The sequence below is a fragment of the Daucus carota genome, chromosome 5 (genome assembly GCF_001625215.2).
Source record: "Daucus carota subsp. sativus chromosome 5, DH1 v3.0, whole genome shotgun sequence".
Classification (NCBI taxonomy): Eukaryota; Viridiplantae; Streptophyta; class Magnoliopsida; order Apiales; family Apiaceae; genus Daucus; species Daucus carota.
In genome coordinates this window covers 43,014,431-43,032,076 of record NC_030385.2, presented here as the reverse complement: position 1 = coordinate 43,032,076, position 17,646 = coordinate 43,014,431, and the positions used below count along the sequence as shown (strand labels likewise).

Here is a 17,646-nt window from a genome sequence, read left to right as displayed (position 1 = left end):
TTGATGGTGTTGAGTCTGTTGCTGCCAAAGAATTTTTGGATGTTAAGTGTTTAACTCAGTCTAACTTGAAAGTTGAGAAAGATGGTTCTCTGTCGGTTGTGGAGGTTCCGGTTGTTCCTACTCCACAAGTTTCTCCAGTTCCCTCTGCTTCTATTGATCTTGGTATTCCTGCAAAGGATATTCTTGAGTTTATGGATGAACTTCGTGACAATCATAAACGCTTAGTGGATGGTCAAAAGCAGTTGTCAGAACAGCTGGATAACATTGCTACTGAGTTTCAATTTTGGAAAGAATTTATGTTTGCTGGTAAGACTGGAAACTCTCCAGAGAAGTGCAGTTCTGGAAGTTTTGGGTATGAGTTACGCAAGAGGATGTTTGGGTCTTGCGGATCTTCTGATGTCAAGTTCACTTTCACCTCTACGGATGATGCTTCTGACAGTCCAAGACCACGTACAGCGATGGATGCTCTTAAGGAGGCTGCTGGTACTGATTCTGAGTTAGCTGCTGCTGGGAATTTAATGATGGAACAGAATCGCATTGCTGTGGAGCTTGCCAAGAAGCTGGATTCTGAGAAGGAGAAATCTGTGGACGATGACGAGGCTTAAATTTTTTCTCTTTTTAATGATTAAGGGGGAGAAAATTTAGGAAAATAATACTTTGCTTAAGTGTGTTTATCTGCTTAAGTACTTTATTGGCCCTATATTTGTTTTGTTTGACAGACTAAGTTGTTGAATTTGGTTGAATTTGGTTCTCAGGTGGTTTATCCTGAGTTGAATGTGTTTAAGTTGTTTGTTTTGGGATGCTTATCTGTATCCAGGTGGTTTATCCTGGTCAGATTATCAGATTATCTATCTATTTATGCAAGTACTTGGTTTAGTAATTCTGTTTGCATAACCTGTTTGGTATATTAACTGCCTTGCATGAAATATTTGTTATATCTGATGTATGTGCTGAATTGATATAATTGATGAGTTTTAATGATATTAGATTGCTATATTCAGGGGGAGTATTATTACTTTTCCTAAATATGGTGTAATCATCAAAAAGGGGGAGATTGATACTCTTAGTGTTTTGATGATCACACTGCCAGCAAGCTAATAGCATAAAACTGGTGCTTGTTAGCGAAGCTATCAAAGTAACATATGCATGTGCTAACAGCTTGATAAGTTTCAGTATTATGTTCACTGTCAGCAAGCTTACAGGTTATCATTCAGGCTTATCAGCGAGCTTACAGCATGAACAGAATTACAACTGGATAAGGATTGAAGTCGGAAAGCAAGGAGATTTATTAGGAATCGATTTGTAAGGACTTTAATATTTATATATGACTTATATAAATATTAGAGCTCAGTTTTTAAATCAGAATTTCAAACAAAAACGATTTCCTAACTTATAGGAGTGTTTATCTCTTTCGATCTTATCTCTAAAACTACTCCTATCTTATTTCAAATTATGGTTTTATAAACAAACGTTTACTGAGTTGTTTCAAACGTCTTTATGCTTTTACTCAGTAAAGATACATTATTCAAACGTTCATTATTCAAGCAAATTTAAACGTGAGGTTGTTGAACCAAGAACGTTGGATAGTTTGTTGAGTTATGACCGTTTGGGATAATGGTATATAAACTTGAGTGTGGTTTCTATTTTCAGTAGAGAACAATAACACACTTCAAGCTTCTGAAATACAACACACTTTCATTGCAAAATCTTTACTTGAGCTCTAGTACTTATATTCGATTATATATCTATATTGAGTTCATAGTTTCGGTTGTATTACACTCATACATTGTATTGTTCAAAGTGTAAAGGTTTGTTGCTGTGTATCGAGCTTGTGGAACGAGGGAACAAGGGGACTAGTTAGCTAGAAGAGTATACTTGGGAAGTATAGGTCTTGGAGAGCTTTTGGTTCGTGGTTCAGGGGTTTCAGCAAGCTGATAACAGGAACAAGGGATAAAGGGAGTTATATTATTGAATCATTGTAATCGTTGACATTATTGATTAATAATATAATCTCTTACCAGTTGGTAGGGGACCAGGACGTAGACCATTAGGGATAGGGGTCGAACCTGGCTAAAATTCTCTGTGTTGCTAGCTTACTGATTATATCTGTTTTGCATTGCATCTGCATTGTTAGCTAGCTGACTGTTTACTCTGAAATTAACAGCAAGCTGTCTGTGACAGTTTAACTATTCGGTAACAATTAAAAATCGGTCATATTAGCCATAACACCTATTCACCCCCCCTCTAGGTGTGTAATTTCAATTATAAAAAAAGAGAGGAATAGAGAGTAAAACAAACGTGCCACCTCTCCCATTTATTTTTATATAATTTCAATTTTGAGATGTTTTTATATTTTTGTACATATTAAAAATAATAATTTTTTATAACATAAAATAGTATTATATCCAATTACCTTATTCTACTGTCTCTATCCTATAATATTCTAAAACATCACTAAACATAAATTGGTTCCATCATTTGACTTTTTTTATCTTATTTCAATTTTTTATATATTTTTGTAATATTAATATTTATATCTAATAAATATAATTGGATGGGACTAAACATTTGGCTCCACCTCCCATTAATTAAGAACCACCACCACCACCCAGTCAATTCACTATTAATTTCTGATTTATACATTGAAATTAAGAACCACCACCACCACCCAGTCAATTCACTATTAATTTCTGATTTATACAATCAATGGTCTGTCTTGTGAGAACGCAAAGTTGACTACGATCCCACGAGTACTTGCAAACTCAGTCAGCTCAGATTTTATTCGAAGTTCTAAATTTCATAATACTAATTCTTTTCATTTTCCCTTCTTTTTGTTAAATCGGTGTTGGGACAATTTACGTGCACCTTACTAATCCGGTTAGACAGGCTATGCGCATACTCATGCCCCGAACGCATCCTAACTTATTTTTAAAAGATTTCTGAAGGCCTATACAACAAAGTCACGTTAGTCACGGGCTTAGCAGTCACAGCTACCAACTCTTCCCGCCAAAAGGCTATTAAATCTAAACAAACCACTGTTCTAAGAGTTTTAAAATATCTTCAGCTTTAATCCAGTTTACAGCTAAATCCTACATAACTCTACAGACTCGCGAACACCGGAAAGTCTTACCATACTATGTTTAAATTCTGCTTCATAATATAAGTTTGGAACTATAGGTATTAGTTATTACAGTGAGAAAATATGTACATACCAGTATATGTCTAGTACTATGATTTTTATCCCTCTGAACTGCTCGTCGTTTGAGGGGCAGGATGATCACCCCTAAATCTGCGCTTGATTGCTTCTTCCTTCTCGTCGATGAAGTCGAAAAAGTCATTTAATTTCTTATAGAAGCTGGTCTTTGCTGAGAGCGGAGAAGAAGGATCTCTTTCTTTTTTCTTTAACCGGATATACTGACGAGTAGTTCGCAACAAAAATATGGTAAAAGCTAATATAGTGACAGAACCAAATACTATGTATAAGCCTACGAAGCTACTGAAGTTCAGCTGGTTAGGTTCAGCGTCGTGTAGCCTGCTCCCTGCACAACCTTTTTTACAGAACCACTTATTGTGGAGCTTTTGAAGTCCTCCGTCCTCAGCAAGCTTTAGAATTGCGGTGGACAAGTCAATTGCAAGAGGGGAATCTTTCTGGAAAACCTGTTTTGTTACAGAAAGCTAAGAATGAGTCTCGCTACATATAACCGTAGACTTTATGAGATTTTAAGCAGGTTTTTTTTTGAAGTTCTGTATTTACCATAATATCAAAAACTGAAGCTTTAGTGTGTAGATCAAACAAGTTGGAAATAATTTTATGAATTACACTGAGGCTGAAAAGTAAAGAGTTACTTACAAATCCCCATCCGCTTTTTGTGAAGGACTGACCAACAATTCTGAAGTCAGTCTGGTTTGACAGAAATAATTCAACATATGGAAGCTCGTCGACTATGGCTGCCACGCCTCCATTTTTTGGCCCCTTTCTTAGTGCCCTTTCGTAATCTTCAGGGGTATTCAAACGAATAAGTCTTGATGGAGATATACTGAGACTATCTGTCATATAATTGTAGGCAAATGAACCAACTTGATAACCAATGGGTAAATTACTTGCAATTAAACTTTCAATCCCAGTTATGGATGATGGAAGCTGCTGGACTGTAAGGATTGAGGTCAAGCTTGCTGTATAGCTAGAAGTAATCACCATTAACAAGAAAAGCCAGACCACCATTACCATCTTTCCGAGTGGACTTACTGTATCTTCCTCTGTTATCACAATGGATAAATAAAACTACATATCAGATTTAGCTAGAAGAGAAAGAGCAGCGTCAGATTATTTGTTGTGCCACAAAAAAGCGAGCTAAAGTAGATTTATATTTCAAGTTACAATTATTTACATTTTGCAATTCCTGAAAAAAAAAAAAACTTTTTGCAATTGGCACATCACTTGAAATACAATAAAATTTCAGTTGGTATAGGCGTTGTAGGCTTTAGCAGTAGCACTTTAGCTTGTTTATTGAGGATTTACCCTTTTAAGCAATGAAAGAAGATGCAATAGTGTATCTCAATTTATTTCATACCCACTGAATATATTCACAACACTAAAAATGAAGCTATGTTAAACTTACGGTTAGTCTTGAACAGCGTCGACATGCTGAACCTGCATTATAAAACTGTTCCTAGTTAAAAACCTCTGTATCAGTGGAGTTCACACATTTCTGAAGAATAACTATTGCAGGGAAAGAGTTTGCATAACTTTTTGAAGGCAGGATGAATATTTAAAAGACATGAAATATAAAGTATATATTATATAAGCTACATGCAAATGGAAAGTAAAACAAGATGACAAACCACAAGTAGAGAGAAAGGAACTAACAAGAACATTGTTATAATCTGCCTCTTTGGAGGACCACGAAAATCGTCATTGACACGATGCTCCAGAATCCAGATAACAATACCAATCATCACAAAGGAAGCTGCAGTTACAGCCCACATCTCCCATGTAAAAGGTTTAAGAAAGACCCATGCACTTGAATCTGAATTCCGGATGGGAGCTACTATGACAAGTCCGGTGGAAATGTATGGCTGAGTAAAGTCAACGATCATTGTCCTGTTTGTGACAATAGCAATATCACCAACTGCCGCATCAAACTCCTGAGAGCAGAATTCCAACTTCAGATTATAAAAAAAAAAATTGTCCTGTTAATTATATGATTATTGCACGATGAAATACTGGCAAGCAAATCCGTGAAGTAAAAAAGGGCATATTCTTATGCAAAAAAGTTTACATGTAAACCGTGAAGAGTTATCACTTATCAGCACACTATTTTAGTCTTATTCTCTACATATTCAATAGGCAATCCTAAAGCCATATAAGAATAAATGTAAAGAAATGAAACCTAAATGTCTTACTTCACTTTGGACCAATCTCACAATATCATCGTAGTGGGGATTAACCAGACCATCTCCATAAGGCACAAAGTTGAAGGGAAGACCATATGGCACTAGCTTTAGCACTTCACGAAACACATCTACACAATATCCTTGTACCGTGTGATTTTCCAATTCAGTTACAAACTCAACAAAACTTGCTCTTTTAGGAACTCCAATTTTCAACGGCCTTTCATCATCTCCAATCACCCACCCTCGCGGCCTTTCTTTCCTTCCACCAGGCCAAGTAACATTCCCAAGTTTCTGATCCCAACTAGAGAAGCTAGTGTTTACAGGTTTGAGAAATTCCGGAGGTGATATGGAGATTCCTGTAGTGTTAGACCAATAACCAACAGCACGAATGTCCATTTGCACAATGTTAATGATTTCGTAACTGCAGGGCTCTAAATTCCTGTCAGAATTAAATTCAACTTTTCCCGTCAGACCAGTAAAGTTTGTCTCCAATAGTATCTTACGCAGATTATCTCCACTAACAAAAGTTCTAAGCTTCCCAAGCTGTATTTCACTTTCTTTCACATTTTGTAGCTTATCACTCACAGCAAATGTTATATTGTTCCCATCATCCAAGAATTTATTGATAGAATGTGCTACTGTATATACTGTGTCATAAGCATACAGTCCATAAAAATTTAACTCTGAGGAAATCAACCCATTATCCTGCATTTCTATCCATCGAGATTGAAATGACTTTTCCCTGGTTTTCTCTGGTGTATATTGACGAAGGCCTACTACACCTTGGAGCATTTTCAGAGGGACTTTATTTTTGGGGGACAATGTACCTAAAGTAGTACAAAACCAATCTGTGGTGAGCCACACATAATCGTTCGTCATCATATGAAGCTTTTCAGCTATGTTAAAGATCCTGAACAATGGGTCAGGATTAAGATGAATCACATAAACCCGTGGACCTAGTGGTTTAGATCTATTAAGAACATCAGTGATATCGTTGAGATCATATTGAGGGGGCAAGGGTAGTTTGTAATGAATCTTTGCCTTTCTCTTCTGCAGCTCATCACCTAAAACAGTTATACAATTCCTTCCATAATCGTCATCCACATGGATAGCAATAACTTCTTTCCACCTGTAAGTTTCAATCAAATCAGCCATAGCAACCATTTGGTACAAGTCACTCTGTGTCGTACGTAAGAAGTAAGGGAACTGGAGGGAAGATAAAGTCGGATCGGTTGCAGAAAATGAGAGAAGAGGAACTTGAAGTGCTGTAGCAATTTGAGATATCATATGAGCTACTGCAGAGGACTGAGGGCCAAGAACTGCAACCACTTCTCTATCAATCACCTGAAATGCTGCCAACGTAAATGCAATTACACTATGCCAATTGTGAGAATGAATGAAAGAATGTACATCACACATGATTTCCTTCGTTTGATACGAATACAAATCCCAACTGTTCAATCATTGTGATTAGAAGAAAGAACTAGCACATATTATACTCATTTACAATGTGGAAGGCCTTTTCATTAAGGTTTCCTGGCCAACTTACACAATAACCAAGTTCAAAAGGTTCACTATTTAGCTGACTTAGTGCCACCACTGTACTAAAGAGTAAGTCAGCCATAAAAGCACTCACAGTGGACCTGATAAACTCCAATGAGGGCAAGTAGACTTTGCCTGTTTGTTTTCACATATAATATTAAAAACATGTTTCTCATTTTCATAAAGTAATAATAACAAGTCTAATCTAGCACAAGAAACCTCTTTATTCTATTTGCTACATGATGTGGGTTAATAGACTCTAGTACAAAGACCTTGGTTCCTTTTTATTTGTTAAATAACAAGAATGACTTTTTTCCTGCAAATGAATAGTAAAAGCACACACACTATCTGAAGAACCAGTGATGAATGAAAGAAGATGCTAAGGTAAATTCATACATAGTTTCAGAATTAACTAAAAATTGATAAGCCATAAATCCATAAGCAAAATGTTTGACAAACTTAAAGAAGTGATGAATTACCTTTCATTGAGCCCAAGAAAACACTGCAATTAGAGTCTTCCATAATCAACTTGAACTCAGTTCCATTAAGAATTGATGGATCCTTGTTAATATCATCCACAGCCATTTCCATGGCTATCTTCGCAGCCTTCCCAATGACTGTATCATAGCTCAATATTGCTCCAACATTCACACTATCAGGCCTTTTGCAGCACACCAAAGTGCTCAAACTGACCAAAACCAAAAGGGTCAGTGATACCAAAACCTCAGGTGAATTCATGGATGAACTTCAAGACTCATAAAAATTCAAGAACAGCAAAACCCCTGTGTGTTTTGTCAAGTTCTAGACTTTATACTTGAGGGACAGAACTACAGTTAGCTGCATTATTGACTTAAAAATTACTATGATCTTTCACATACAAGAAAGAAAAACAGAATTAGATTCTATATAGACTTTAGAACAGGGGATTTATAGACCTTGAAGTGTTTGTTTACTGCAGATGACTGTCTGTATTATCCGTTTTGTTTATCTTATTTTTCCGAATTTTTAAAATCAAATAAAAAATTCAATTTTTTAATTTTTCTTTCTTTTATATTGTAGAAATTAAAATTAAGTTAAATTTATCTGACCCATATTTGATAAGCGATTATTGGAAAAAAAATTATTCATGATCATTTATAGAAAATAATGAGATTTTTATTTTCAAGAATGATGCATTTTAAAAATTTGTTAAATTTGTCCTCTAACTGCGTCTGCAGATATGACCGACCTGACTAAAATAAACTTTTTATAGAAATATATAAAGTTCATAAAAATATATTATAGGAAAGTGCGGGTCAGAGTGAGGAAAGGTATGGGAAGAATCAAATGAAGAAAACAAATAGATGGACCGTAAAAATTACTACTAGTAAATTGCAAGTTGCAAGGACAGTGATGAAAAGGTGCTCAGTAAATAAAGAAATAAATGCTCTGTTCCACATGATGAAATTTAAAATTTAAACACAATGTATAACCTGTGATTTGAAAAATACATTAGCGGTCTATATGAAATTGGAACATAAAACGCATCAATTTATACTTAAAAAATATTAAGTGTTTTTAATATAATTTTTTTGACAGAAGTGTTTTTAAAATTTAAATGAATAATTAAACGGAATAAGCACGTACCTTTATAATTTTTTAATATTGATTTTAATAATATAATTATATTATTAAAAAATAATAAATTCTTAATAATATTACAAATATAAATTCTTAACTTATCATAATTTTATTTTTAAATATATTAATATTATAATTAAATATTTAAATATATATTATTAACCCGATTATATTAGCTTAAAATTTGTTTAAACATCCACTTATGCTGGAAGGTACTACCGTGCACAACATATGGTTAGTACTAAAATACGTGTAATGAAAGCGCACCTGGAGTGGATGAAGACCGGAACAGAGACAAGGATTAATGGGGCACATCAAGAAACTGACCTCCCTCCTAACAACCACATGCTTTTTTATAGGCTGCTCCTCCATTTTGATAGTGGTTGGGGCATTTTTGAATATCGATTTTTCATATTATTTGGTGAATAATATTAAAAAAAATGTCTTAAATTTAGAACAATAACCCTGTCCACAAGAATAGATTCAATCCACTGCCAAAATTGATGATGGCTTGTAAAGCTCAAGCAAATAATATCCGATTTTTAACAAAAGAATTTAAAATTATATTTTTATATATAATAAGCTAGTATCCAAAAACATACATCTAAGTCAGGTATATAAACTTATTATAGAGAACCATTCCATCTAAAATTTTAAGTTGTTAGAGGAGATCCCTTTATGGATCTTATACCTTATATTTCAACACTTCTCTTCACTCGAAATCCCAATATTTGGGTTGAATATTTCAACACTCCTCCTCACTCGAAATCCTAGTATTTGGATTGAAGAGTAGAGACCTCCTGCCAAACCTGGCTCTGATACGAACCATTCTATCTAAAATTTTAAAATGTTAGAGGAGGCATTTATGAATCTTATACTCCCTCCGTCCCCCTCAATTGTTTACATTGGAGGGGGACACGGAGACCAAGACAATGTATGAAAAATGAATAAAGTTAGATGAAAAGTGAGTAAAGTGGTGGGACTCATCAATATTTAATAATAAATTTGAGATAGTGGAGGAAAGTAGTGGGTGTAATAGTAGTTTTTATTGTTAAATATGAGATAGTGGGGGAAGATAGTGGGTGTAATGATGAGAAAAATTTACTATTTATAGTAACGTAAAGAAATGAGAGGGACATCCCAAAATAGTAACTGTAAAGAAATGAGAGGCACAGAGGGAGTACCTTATATTTCAATACTTATATGGAGAAAACAAATGTAAAATCAATTTCATATTATAATAATGGCCCAAATGAAAAGAAGTATAATCCCTTGTCATTATTCTTGTTTCTTTGCTGCATAATCGAAAGCTTCCACTTGAAGGAAGCAAAAGTGATATTTTCTATATAAATATCGTCACTTTTAAATACAGAATATATGCCCCTACGGCCCTACCCTCTGGCTAGCAAACACATTCTGCATACTTATCAATCAGAGCCCCTTTCTTTAATCACTAGTAATAAATTACTTTTCCAATGAATTCTTAGGCTCCTTAAAATAGCTAGTTTCATCTTTCTATTCAGACCAAAGGCTAAGAAAGACACGATGATGGAGATATAGTGTACAAACGAGACTATTATTTAACTTTCTAAAAACATCAATTTTAATTATTTTATTTTATAAACATATGAATTTTGGTTAATATGAAATTTAATTTTTTTTTCACAAAAATACAAAATTAATGTAATATCTCCATAAAAGGACCAAGGACGCATTCATAACTAATATTTTTAGTCTCTAAATGAATAAAATTTTGCTGCATTGTCAAAGGTTTTTAAATATACACGGTGATTTTAAACCCCGGCCATAACGGATCATGAAGTTTGGCCTGAACGATATTTTCTGCAACTCCTTTGTACAAACTAAGATTCATATCCTTCTGCCCCCTCCTTGGAAATGTGCATTCTCAGTTCCCCGTATGATCAAGTTAATAAGTTGAGGAGCAACAAGGAACAGAACATCACCAAAAAGGAGTACTTCATGCCTTTTATGTAGATCCCTGCACATGTGAAAAGATGTAGCCTTATTCAAACTGAAAGTGAAAGGGGACAATATGTGTCTGTAAATGTAGGGTTGAGGTGTATTGCCTTTTCAAATCGAACAAAATAAATTCCAAATGTCTAGCTGGGAAGCTAAGATTTACGCAGACTTTACCTCTGCTTTGGTAGCGAAAACACTGTGATTTTTAATATTTAACAAGAATCTTGAAAAATTTGGTGTAGTGTCTTTCTACTTTCTAGCATGATCACCTGGTGAGACTCTTTCATTGAACTATTGGGAAAAAATTTACTCACCACTTTGTGCAGATGTTGCTTTAGGAATAGCTGGTATTTGTGAGGATGCTGCACTCACATTACATTCAGAAAACAATTAGTTTTCTGACATCTTATTGCTTCAGAGTAAAATTTCTAAGAATGCGGCAATGTCAATGTAGTGAATATATGAAGCTTACTTCTGTTGCACGTAGAAGCAGGTAAGGAGGAGGCATTAGGCCAGGAGGCTTCGACATTGTCATTAAGATCGCATATGAAACTTATTCCAGTGTTTTGATCATACTTCACGTCTGAAGGTAAGCTTGGGAAGAGGCAGCCAGAGTCTGGATAACGGCAATTTGCATAAGGAATTGTTGTATAGTGTAATATTAGGTAAAATATTTAGTCGGATCACTATATCAGTATATTGCTCTTATGTGAAGTACCTTGTGATCCAACTGGTTCATGATTTTGACAATTCACCACAATCAACAGAAAAAAAATGATTAGTTTTTTGAAGACTTAAAACAGAATCACTTGTCTCACAACTCTGAGTAGGATGCAGGCATGTAGCACTAACCTTGGAGGGAGAAGTCCTTAAGCTTTATGTGGCAAAGTGCATATACATTTTGAGAGATATTAGCTGTCTGCAGTTTCTTTCCGAGCAATGTAGCACAATTTGTGGCCTGCAAATTGGTTATGAAGCTCTGCTCTTGCGTCGCAGACATATAACTCCTCATCGCCTTGCAACAAGATGTCCGATTACTTTTCGTGTTTCCACATTCTTTTGTAACATTTTTTATATCAGGAAAACCTAGAGGACAGACTGAGAACAAAAATTGAAATTGTATGGTAAGAATTTAGGAACTTTATATCCCCTGTATAGTCATATGTAGCCTAATGTTTTGTTATTTATAGGCTAACCTGTGTTGATGGAACACTGAGAAAGTCCTCTTAGAAACACATTTGAAGAAGAAAGATCAAGTTTGCTTGCAAGCCAACGAATGATAATGTCTCGACAATCATCAATTAAACTCGACTTTGCAGGCAAAATAGTGATCCCATTTAAACTAACTCTGTCACGATCATTTGTAGCTATTTTTTCAGCTGCATCCAGGATGGCCTGCTGGCAGACTTGATTGCAGCACTCATCTACTGGGTCAACGTCCTTACAAGCAGCGTAAAGTCTAGAAAAATTGATAATTCTTTCAATCTCATTAACATCTATGATAGGACAAGAAGCCTTGGTGAGGTTGGAGGGGTAAATTGAGCATATATTCCGAATGTTTCTGTTAGCACCTTGACTCACAAGTATCGCTTCAATATCAGAGAGGCAACTTGTGGCTTGAGTTAGATTCAAAGAAAGCTTCCCCGAGGAGATACCTGAGTGCCCTATAAGAGTCTCTACGGTGGCATGTAACTGAGGACAACATGCTACATTCGCCAAGTATGGAGCTATCGGATCCCAACAATCAAAAGCAGCTGTGCTCAATATATTTCCAGCTGCCGAAAAATTCAACTCACAGAGTCCTGAGACATAAATTTGCAGCCTCAGTTAGTTGAGTAATGGCAAAAGTTATATAAAAAAAATAATATACAAAAGTATATGTATTGAAAAAATTATGCCCTCTACTTGAGCTTCATTGCAATTATCTCAATTTTGTACAATATAGTCAGGATCAGAATCACATAAAGAAAAATCATCAAACCGCTAGAGGCGTTCCAGAAACACTTAACACATTCCCACTATTCATATTTTGCTAAAACAGGAAATCCAAAACCGCGATACAAGTATGTAATTTAGGTACCTGATAGTGCTGGAAGATTACTGTAATTTGTGAATGGCAGCATTGGTGAAGGAGCTAGAATTGGAAGAAATGGCTGAGGGTCCTTAGGAGACACTTCCGGGGAGGGAGACGGTGCATCTGATTCAATTTCCAGTGAATTCGGACTTGCAGCATCTTTAACTATGCTGCAATGTGTATCATGCAAACCTGCATCAAACATCATATAAATAAGATATCGCATCTTGAAATTCTATAATTTGGTCATCATCAAACTCACAAAATATAATGCATTTCTCAACTCCTTCATGCAAGTACATAATTCTAGCCTAGCTTGCAAAAACTTCAATTTATTCACAAGGTACGAAAACACATGCATTAAACTTATCTTAATTTACTTATAATCAGTTTCACCAAAGATCATACTGCATAACCAGTGGCGGAATCATGAAGAGAAATAAGACGATGCTAAAATCTTGAGTAACAATTATTTACTAATTATTCGAGATCAGCAGGAGTTCACATAAGAAATATAACGATTTTAAGAATAAGACACGGCTAAAAGGAAAAAAAAATGGTTTATTATTTTTTCCGACTCAGACAGGGCTTCAACATGGATTAGTCTCCTTCGACATGGACTCAGACGGGGCTTCAGCTGTTCAGCATGCAGCTTCATAATTATCACTAAATCAAGCTAAAGCTTATACTACTTACTTACATAGAGAGAATACTAGTAGCAGAGGAAGAAGAAATTGACAAGCCACAACTTCTCTCATGGCGTGATTACAGGGAAGTGCTTTCACTTTACATACACAAGCAGTCAAGCAGACACATTGTGCATGCATATGCTATATATGAGTTGAAAATTTGGTGAGTAGGCTGTTTTGAAGCAGCTTCCTTGCCACCAAATTTCATATATTCACACTGAGCGGAAGAATTCAATCTCACGTGAGATCGCTTGGTTAGCAAGGATGATCATGTGCAACATTTGCCTGTTTTTGAGGATTCAAACTTGGATCTCAATTAATTTTCCTTTTTATAAATTGAAGTCCATTTTAAGCGAAAGAAAACAATTTTTTTTAACTGACTAATAAGTAAGTATTCAACATATTCGAAGTATCGCTGATTAACATTTAACAATGAATTGAAATGCAATTAACTTAAGCACTACTCTTCTGACAAGGAAAAAAAAACTTAAGCATCACTCAGGCACCCATGTCCGGAGGAATGGATTGTCCAAATCTAAATGACTAAATTGATAATTATTGTTTTTTCTTTTTTTTTTGAAAATGAATTGATAATTATTGTTTGCTGTGTCAAAAAATATGATAAAGGAGTTGAGAATTAAACAAAACATTATAGCCCACTGCCTCGCTTAGTTTCGGTGATTGGGCCAAACGAAATTTGATGTCTTTACCTCTTCTATTAGAGCCCAACATAGTCTAATTTTTTCCTTTCATGAAGCCCAGTTGAGACTCTGAGGACTGCTTTCTAATTTTTTCTGTCCTACAACTAAGTTTAATTTTATTTTGAGGAAATAGGTTTTAATATGTGTTTTATCCCCACAATAGTAATAATCAAGTCTAAAATTATTTTTATTTTCCTGAATAAATTGGAAATAAAAACAAATAAAGATATTTAGTTTTAAGATAGATGAAAAAAATCATTAATTTGTTATGATAGAATATATAAATACTTCATCCGGTCCTCTCATTTATTTATAATTGGGCATGGGGATTAAAAAAATTGATAAAAATAATTAGTCCGATTAATATTTAATATAAAACGAGTAAAGAAGTGGATCTTATTAATTTTTATATTGTAAACTCTTACGATTTTTGTTAAATATTGAAACGAAAAACTGAAAATGCAAGAAATGATCGGGACGTGAAAATTTAATATGAAATTAATTTTATTATTTAACTAATATTAATTTTTATAATATATATTAACATAATGATGACGAGATACATGAATACCCACCACTGATTATAGCTAATAAATTTGGGGACATAATATAAAAATAAAAGATAACAATAACCACTCCAATTGCAATTTAATTAATTAATGTATTATTACCAGAAGATAGTGACTTAAGTATCACCTAACCCCCAAGCCCCGCCATGTGACGAATAGATGCTCTTCCATGAAAAACAGGGGTATTTTTACGCGTAAAATGCCCCAATCCTCATCTGTTTCAACTGTCCTTAAATCATGGGACACTAGTAATAAAACTATACACACCAATCTGTATGTACATTCATCTCAGTTGTGTTCAACAAATAAGTCCACATGCAAGAGCTAGTGTTCCAATCACTTGTACATTGTCTTTGTCTTTATAACCGATAATCATGCTGTATACTTAGATTTTTATATGATCTTGAATTTTTTGTACGTAGCACCTTCTCTTTGACATGATCCTGATACATGTATGTATGTTACAAAATTAGCTGTATTTTCGTTCCTGATAAATGTATATTGCAATATTGAGTGAATACACGATATTAAGATAAAAAAATGTTAACACCATAATAGATAATATTGTTTTTTTTATGGACTCGATCAACATGTGATAAATAGTCTCATATATCACAATTTTACGATAACTATCTAAAATAGCATAGTTGGGAGAACAAATCTGAAATATTATTTATTAATACCGGATAATCTATTTTAATATTTGGAATAAAATGCTATATCGTGATATTTAAGATTTGAAAACGTTTGACGATCTAGTGTTAAAAAGTGAAAGACGGATGAACACACTATTAGCATTTTGAACTATAACAAATATATTTAAGTCATCTTCTCTCGCAATCATATTCAAGGTCTTATCCTAAAAAAAATCCAATAAGTATTGGATGTTTCTTTTGAACTGGGGTAAGTATTGGATGTTGATTCAATTTGTTTAAACTAATGTACAGATGCAAGAAGATATAATCATTCGGACCCGGATTAGGTACTACAACTGCCATACTACAAATATCTATATACTATAATGATACCAATAATTCTCAGAGTAGCTGTTTGAGCTGCCATGCTAAATAAATCAACAGGTCAAAACTGAATTTCCCAATTGAAATCACACAATATAATAATATTTAACATATCAAAACTTAATATATAAGTTTAGCGTGGCTGCCATTATTTATGGTAATTGGCAAACTATGTGCCAGTCCTCATATCCAAACAAATGTTTCTCAGGTTTCCATCCTGTTTTCCTGCCCTATTCTCTGCATAAACACCTCCTACATTGATATTTTTCTACTCCAACTCTCTCCACATCTATAAATCTCTCTCAATCTCTTTGATCACCGCTTGTTTATTTCGTCGAAAAAATGGGAAATTGCATAGTCACCAGAAGAACAGGTTTATTTCAGAAGAAAAAAGGGAAGCCAACAACAGCACTTACTAAGTCCTGTGATAGTATTACTATTCGAAAGAATTCAGATGTACGCGAAAAAAGAACTAGTGATGATGATCAGGATGTGAAAAGTGGAGGTGCTACTAGGGTGATGCGGATTAGAGTTGTGGTGACACAAAGCCAGTTGAGTCAGATAATGAAGGAGTCGAGGAACTCAGCTTCTTTATCGGCTTCTTCTGCTGCTGTGAAGCAAATGTTGTTAACTAGTGCGAGAAAGATGAGTGGCACGGAGAACTCTTTGAGAAGTTATGCTCGTTGTGATCAACGAGGCAGCATGAATGGCAAGTGGAGGCCGAGATTAAAGAGCATTGTAGAGGAGTAGCCATTAATGAAAATATGGAATGTTCCTGCGAGACTGAACTCTCATATTATGTTAAGTGATCAGTTCCGTCAAAATCTCAATGATCAAGATCATATATTATTTTAACACGTAATTTTGATTTGATACCAAGTAATTTCGTATGTATGTATAAATGTGCTTGATCTTCGTTAGTTCTTCCACCATTGATTGTTTGTAACTTGTAAGAGTAATCCCTCCCCTACACTTTTACTATAAATTGTGCTTAACAATGACGATTGACGAGTGGCTGGAGTTGCTCTTTTTCTTGGTAAACTGCCAAGAGATACTGAAACTAGGCAATGTAGAAGCGGAATGGTTGGTCATGCACTTCAGCCAGTTTGGATCTGCTAATAAGTTGTTAACCATATTCTAGATTATTTTATATCTCGGATTTTCCAGTATGTGATGGACACACCGCCTGCCACTAAATAATTTTGATTTTATAATTTATATTCCCATTTTTTTTAAGGATATTTCCCATTTGATATATCATTTTTTGTAATTTGATTAATGCGCAATCCAGATATCATGTACTTCCAGTCTTGTTCAATTTAGGATTTTTTTTTCATGAACATTGGTTTCAGATCATCATTAAATCCAATATTTCACATTACTCTCGGTTCATATAAATTTTTTGATCAAATCAAATCAATTTTCGAACTATATTCAGACTCGGTTACATGGGGCCAGATAATAGTTTTTGACTTATTTTTCAGGAATAAGGCAATGTTTTTAGAGATAAATACATAAACTCTACTTTTCTCTGAATTAAATAGAAGCTCTCAGCTGGGTCTGGCGATGGGAAGGGTTGAAGGTGGTAATAGAATCGGATTGCTTGGTTGCTGTGCAGGCAATTCGTAGTAAAACTCGCATGAGATCTCAGTTTGGAGGGATTATTATGGAATGTCGTAGACACATTTCTCAGTTAACAACGTAGAGTTGTACTTTATTAAACGGTCTGCCAATATGGCTGCCCATAAGCTTGCTAGGGTTTCTCATATTTATTCTGATCGTAGTTTCGATAGGTGGTCTGTGCCTACCAAGGTGAATCTGTGTATTTCTGCTGATTTGAATTCTGAATGAAATTTCTTCTCTTTTTGTCAAAAAAAAATACTTTTTTTGTTAAACAAATATGAAATACTCCCTCCGTCCTAGCAGGAAGCTTACGTTCACTGTTTGCACGCATTTTGAGGCTCTTATAAAGTATAGTTCATTAACATTTTTTTAAATTATTTTTTTTCTGAATAAAAGTTTAAACGTCAAACTTTTTTTCAGGATTTTTTTCCAGAA

At 34.5% G+C, this 17,646-nt stretch overlaps 2 protein-coding genes across 2 annotated transcripts; both read right to left on the bottom strand.

The window, feature by feature from the left end:
• Positions 1-3,115: 3,115 nt before the first annotated feature.
• Positions 3,116-7,874, bottom strand: LOC108224145 (glutamate receptor 3.7). The gene is made up of 6 exons (XM_017398718.2): positions 7,416-7,874; positions 5,404-6,746; positions 4,868-5,145; positions 4,620-4,651; positions 3,851-4,257; positions 3,116-3,657 (listed from the first exon to the last, which is right to left on the bottom strand). The coding sequence occupies exons 1-6, from the start codon at positions 7,672-7,674 to the stop codon at positions 3,238-3,240; spliced, it is 2,739 nt and encodes a 912-aa protein (XP_017254207.2). The 5' UTR covers positions 7,675-7,874; the 3' UTR covers positions 3,116-3,237.
• A 2,377-nt stretch (positions 7,875-10,251) lies between these two features.
• LOC108222663 (uncharacterized GPI-anchored protein At1g61900) lies at positions 10,252-13,483 on the bottom strand. Its single transcript, XM_017396549.2, has 8 exons — positions 13,311-13,483; positions 12,617-12,802; positions 11,733-12,338; positions 11,389-11,634; positions 11,255-11,266; positions 11,009-11,152; positions 10,851-10,898; positions 10,252-10,555 (listed from the first exon to the last, which is right to left on the bottom strand). The coding sequence occupies exons 1-8, from the start codon at positions 13,435-13,437 to the stop codon at positions 10,479-10,481; spliced, it is 1,446 nt and encodes a 481-aa protein (XP_017252038.1). The 5' UTR covers positions 13,438-13,483; the 3' UTR covers positions 10,252-10,478.
• Positions 13,484-17,646: the final 4,163 nt, after the last annotated feature.

Coding starts and splice junctions, on each gene's coding strand:
- LOC108224145 (XM_017398718.2), bottom strand. CDS start 7,674: ATGAATTCACCTGAGGTTTTGGTATCACTGACCCTTTTGGTTTTGGTC. Junction 6,747..7,415: donor TTTCTTGGGCTCAATGAAAG/GTAATTCATCAC, acceptor TTACGTTGGCAG/CATTTCAGGTGATTGATAGA. Junction 5,146..5,403: donor TGAGATTGGTCCAAAGTGAA/GTAAGACATTTA, acceptor TTCTGCTCTCAG/GAGTTTGATGCGGCAGTTGG.
- LOC108222663 (XM_017396549.2), bottom strand. CDS start 13,437: ATGCATGCACAATGTGTCTGCTTGACTGCTTGTGTATGTAAAGTGAAA. Junction 12,803..13,310: donor GCTACTAGTATTCTCTCTAT/GTAAGTAAGTAG, acceptor TGTTTGATGCAG/GTTTGCATGATACACATTGC. Junction 12,339..12,616: donor TAATCTTCCAGCACTATCAG/GTACCTAAATTA, acceptor TTTATGTCTCAG/GACTCTGTGAGTTGAATTTT.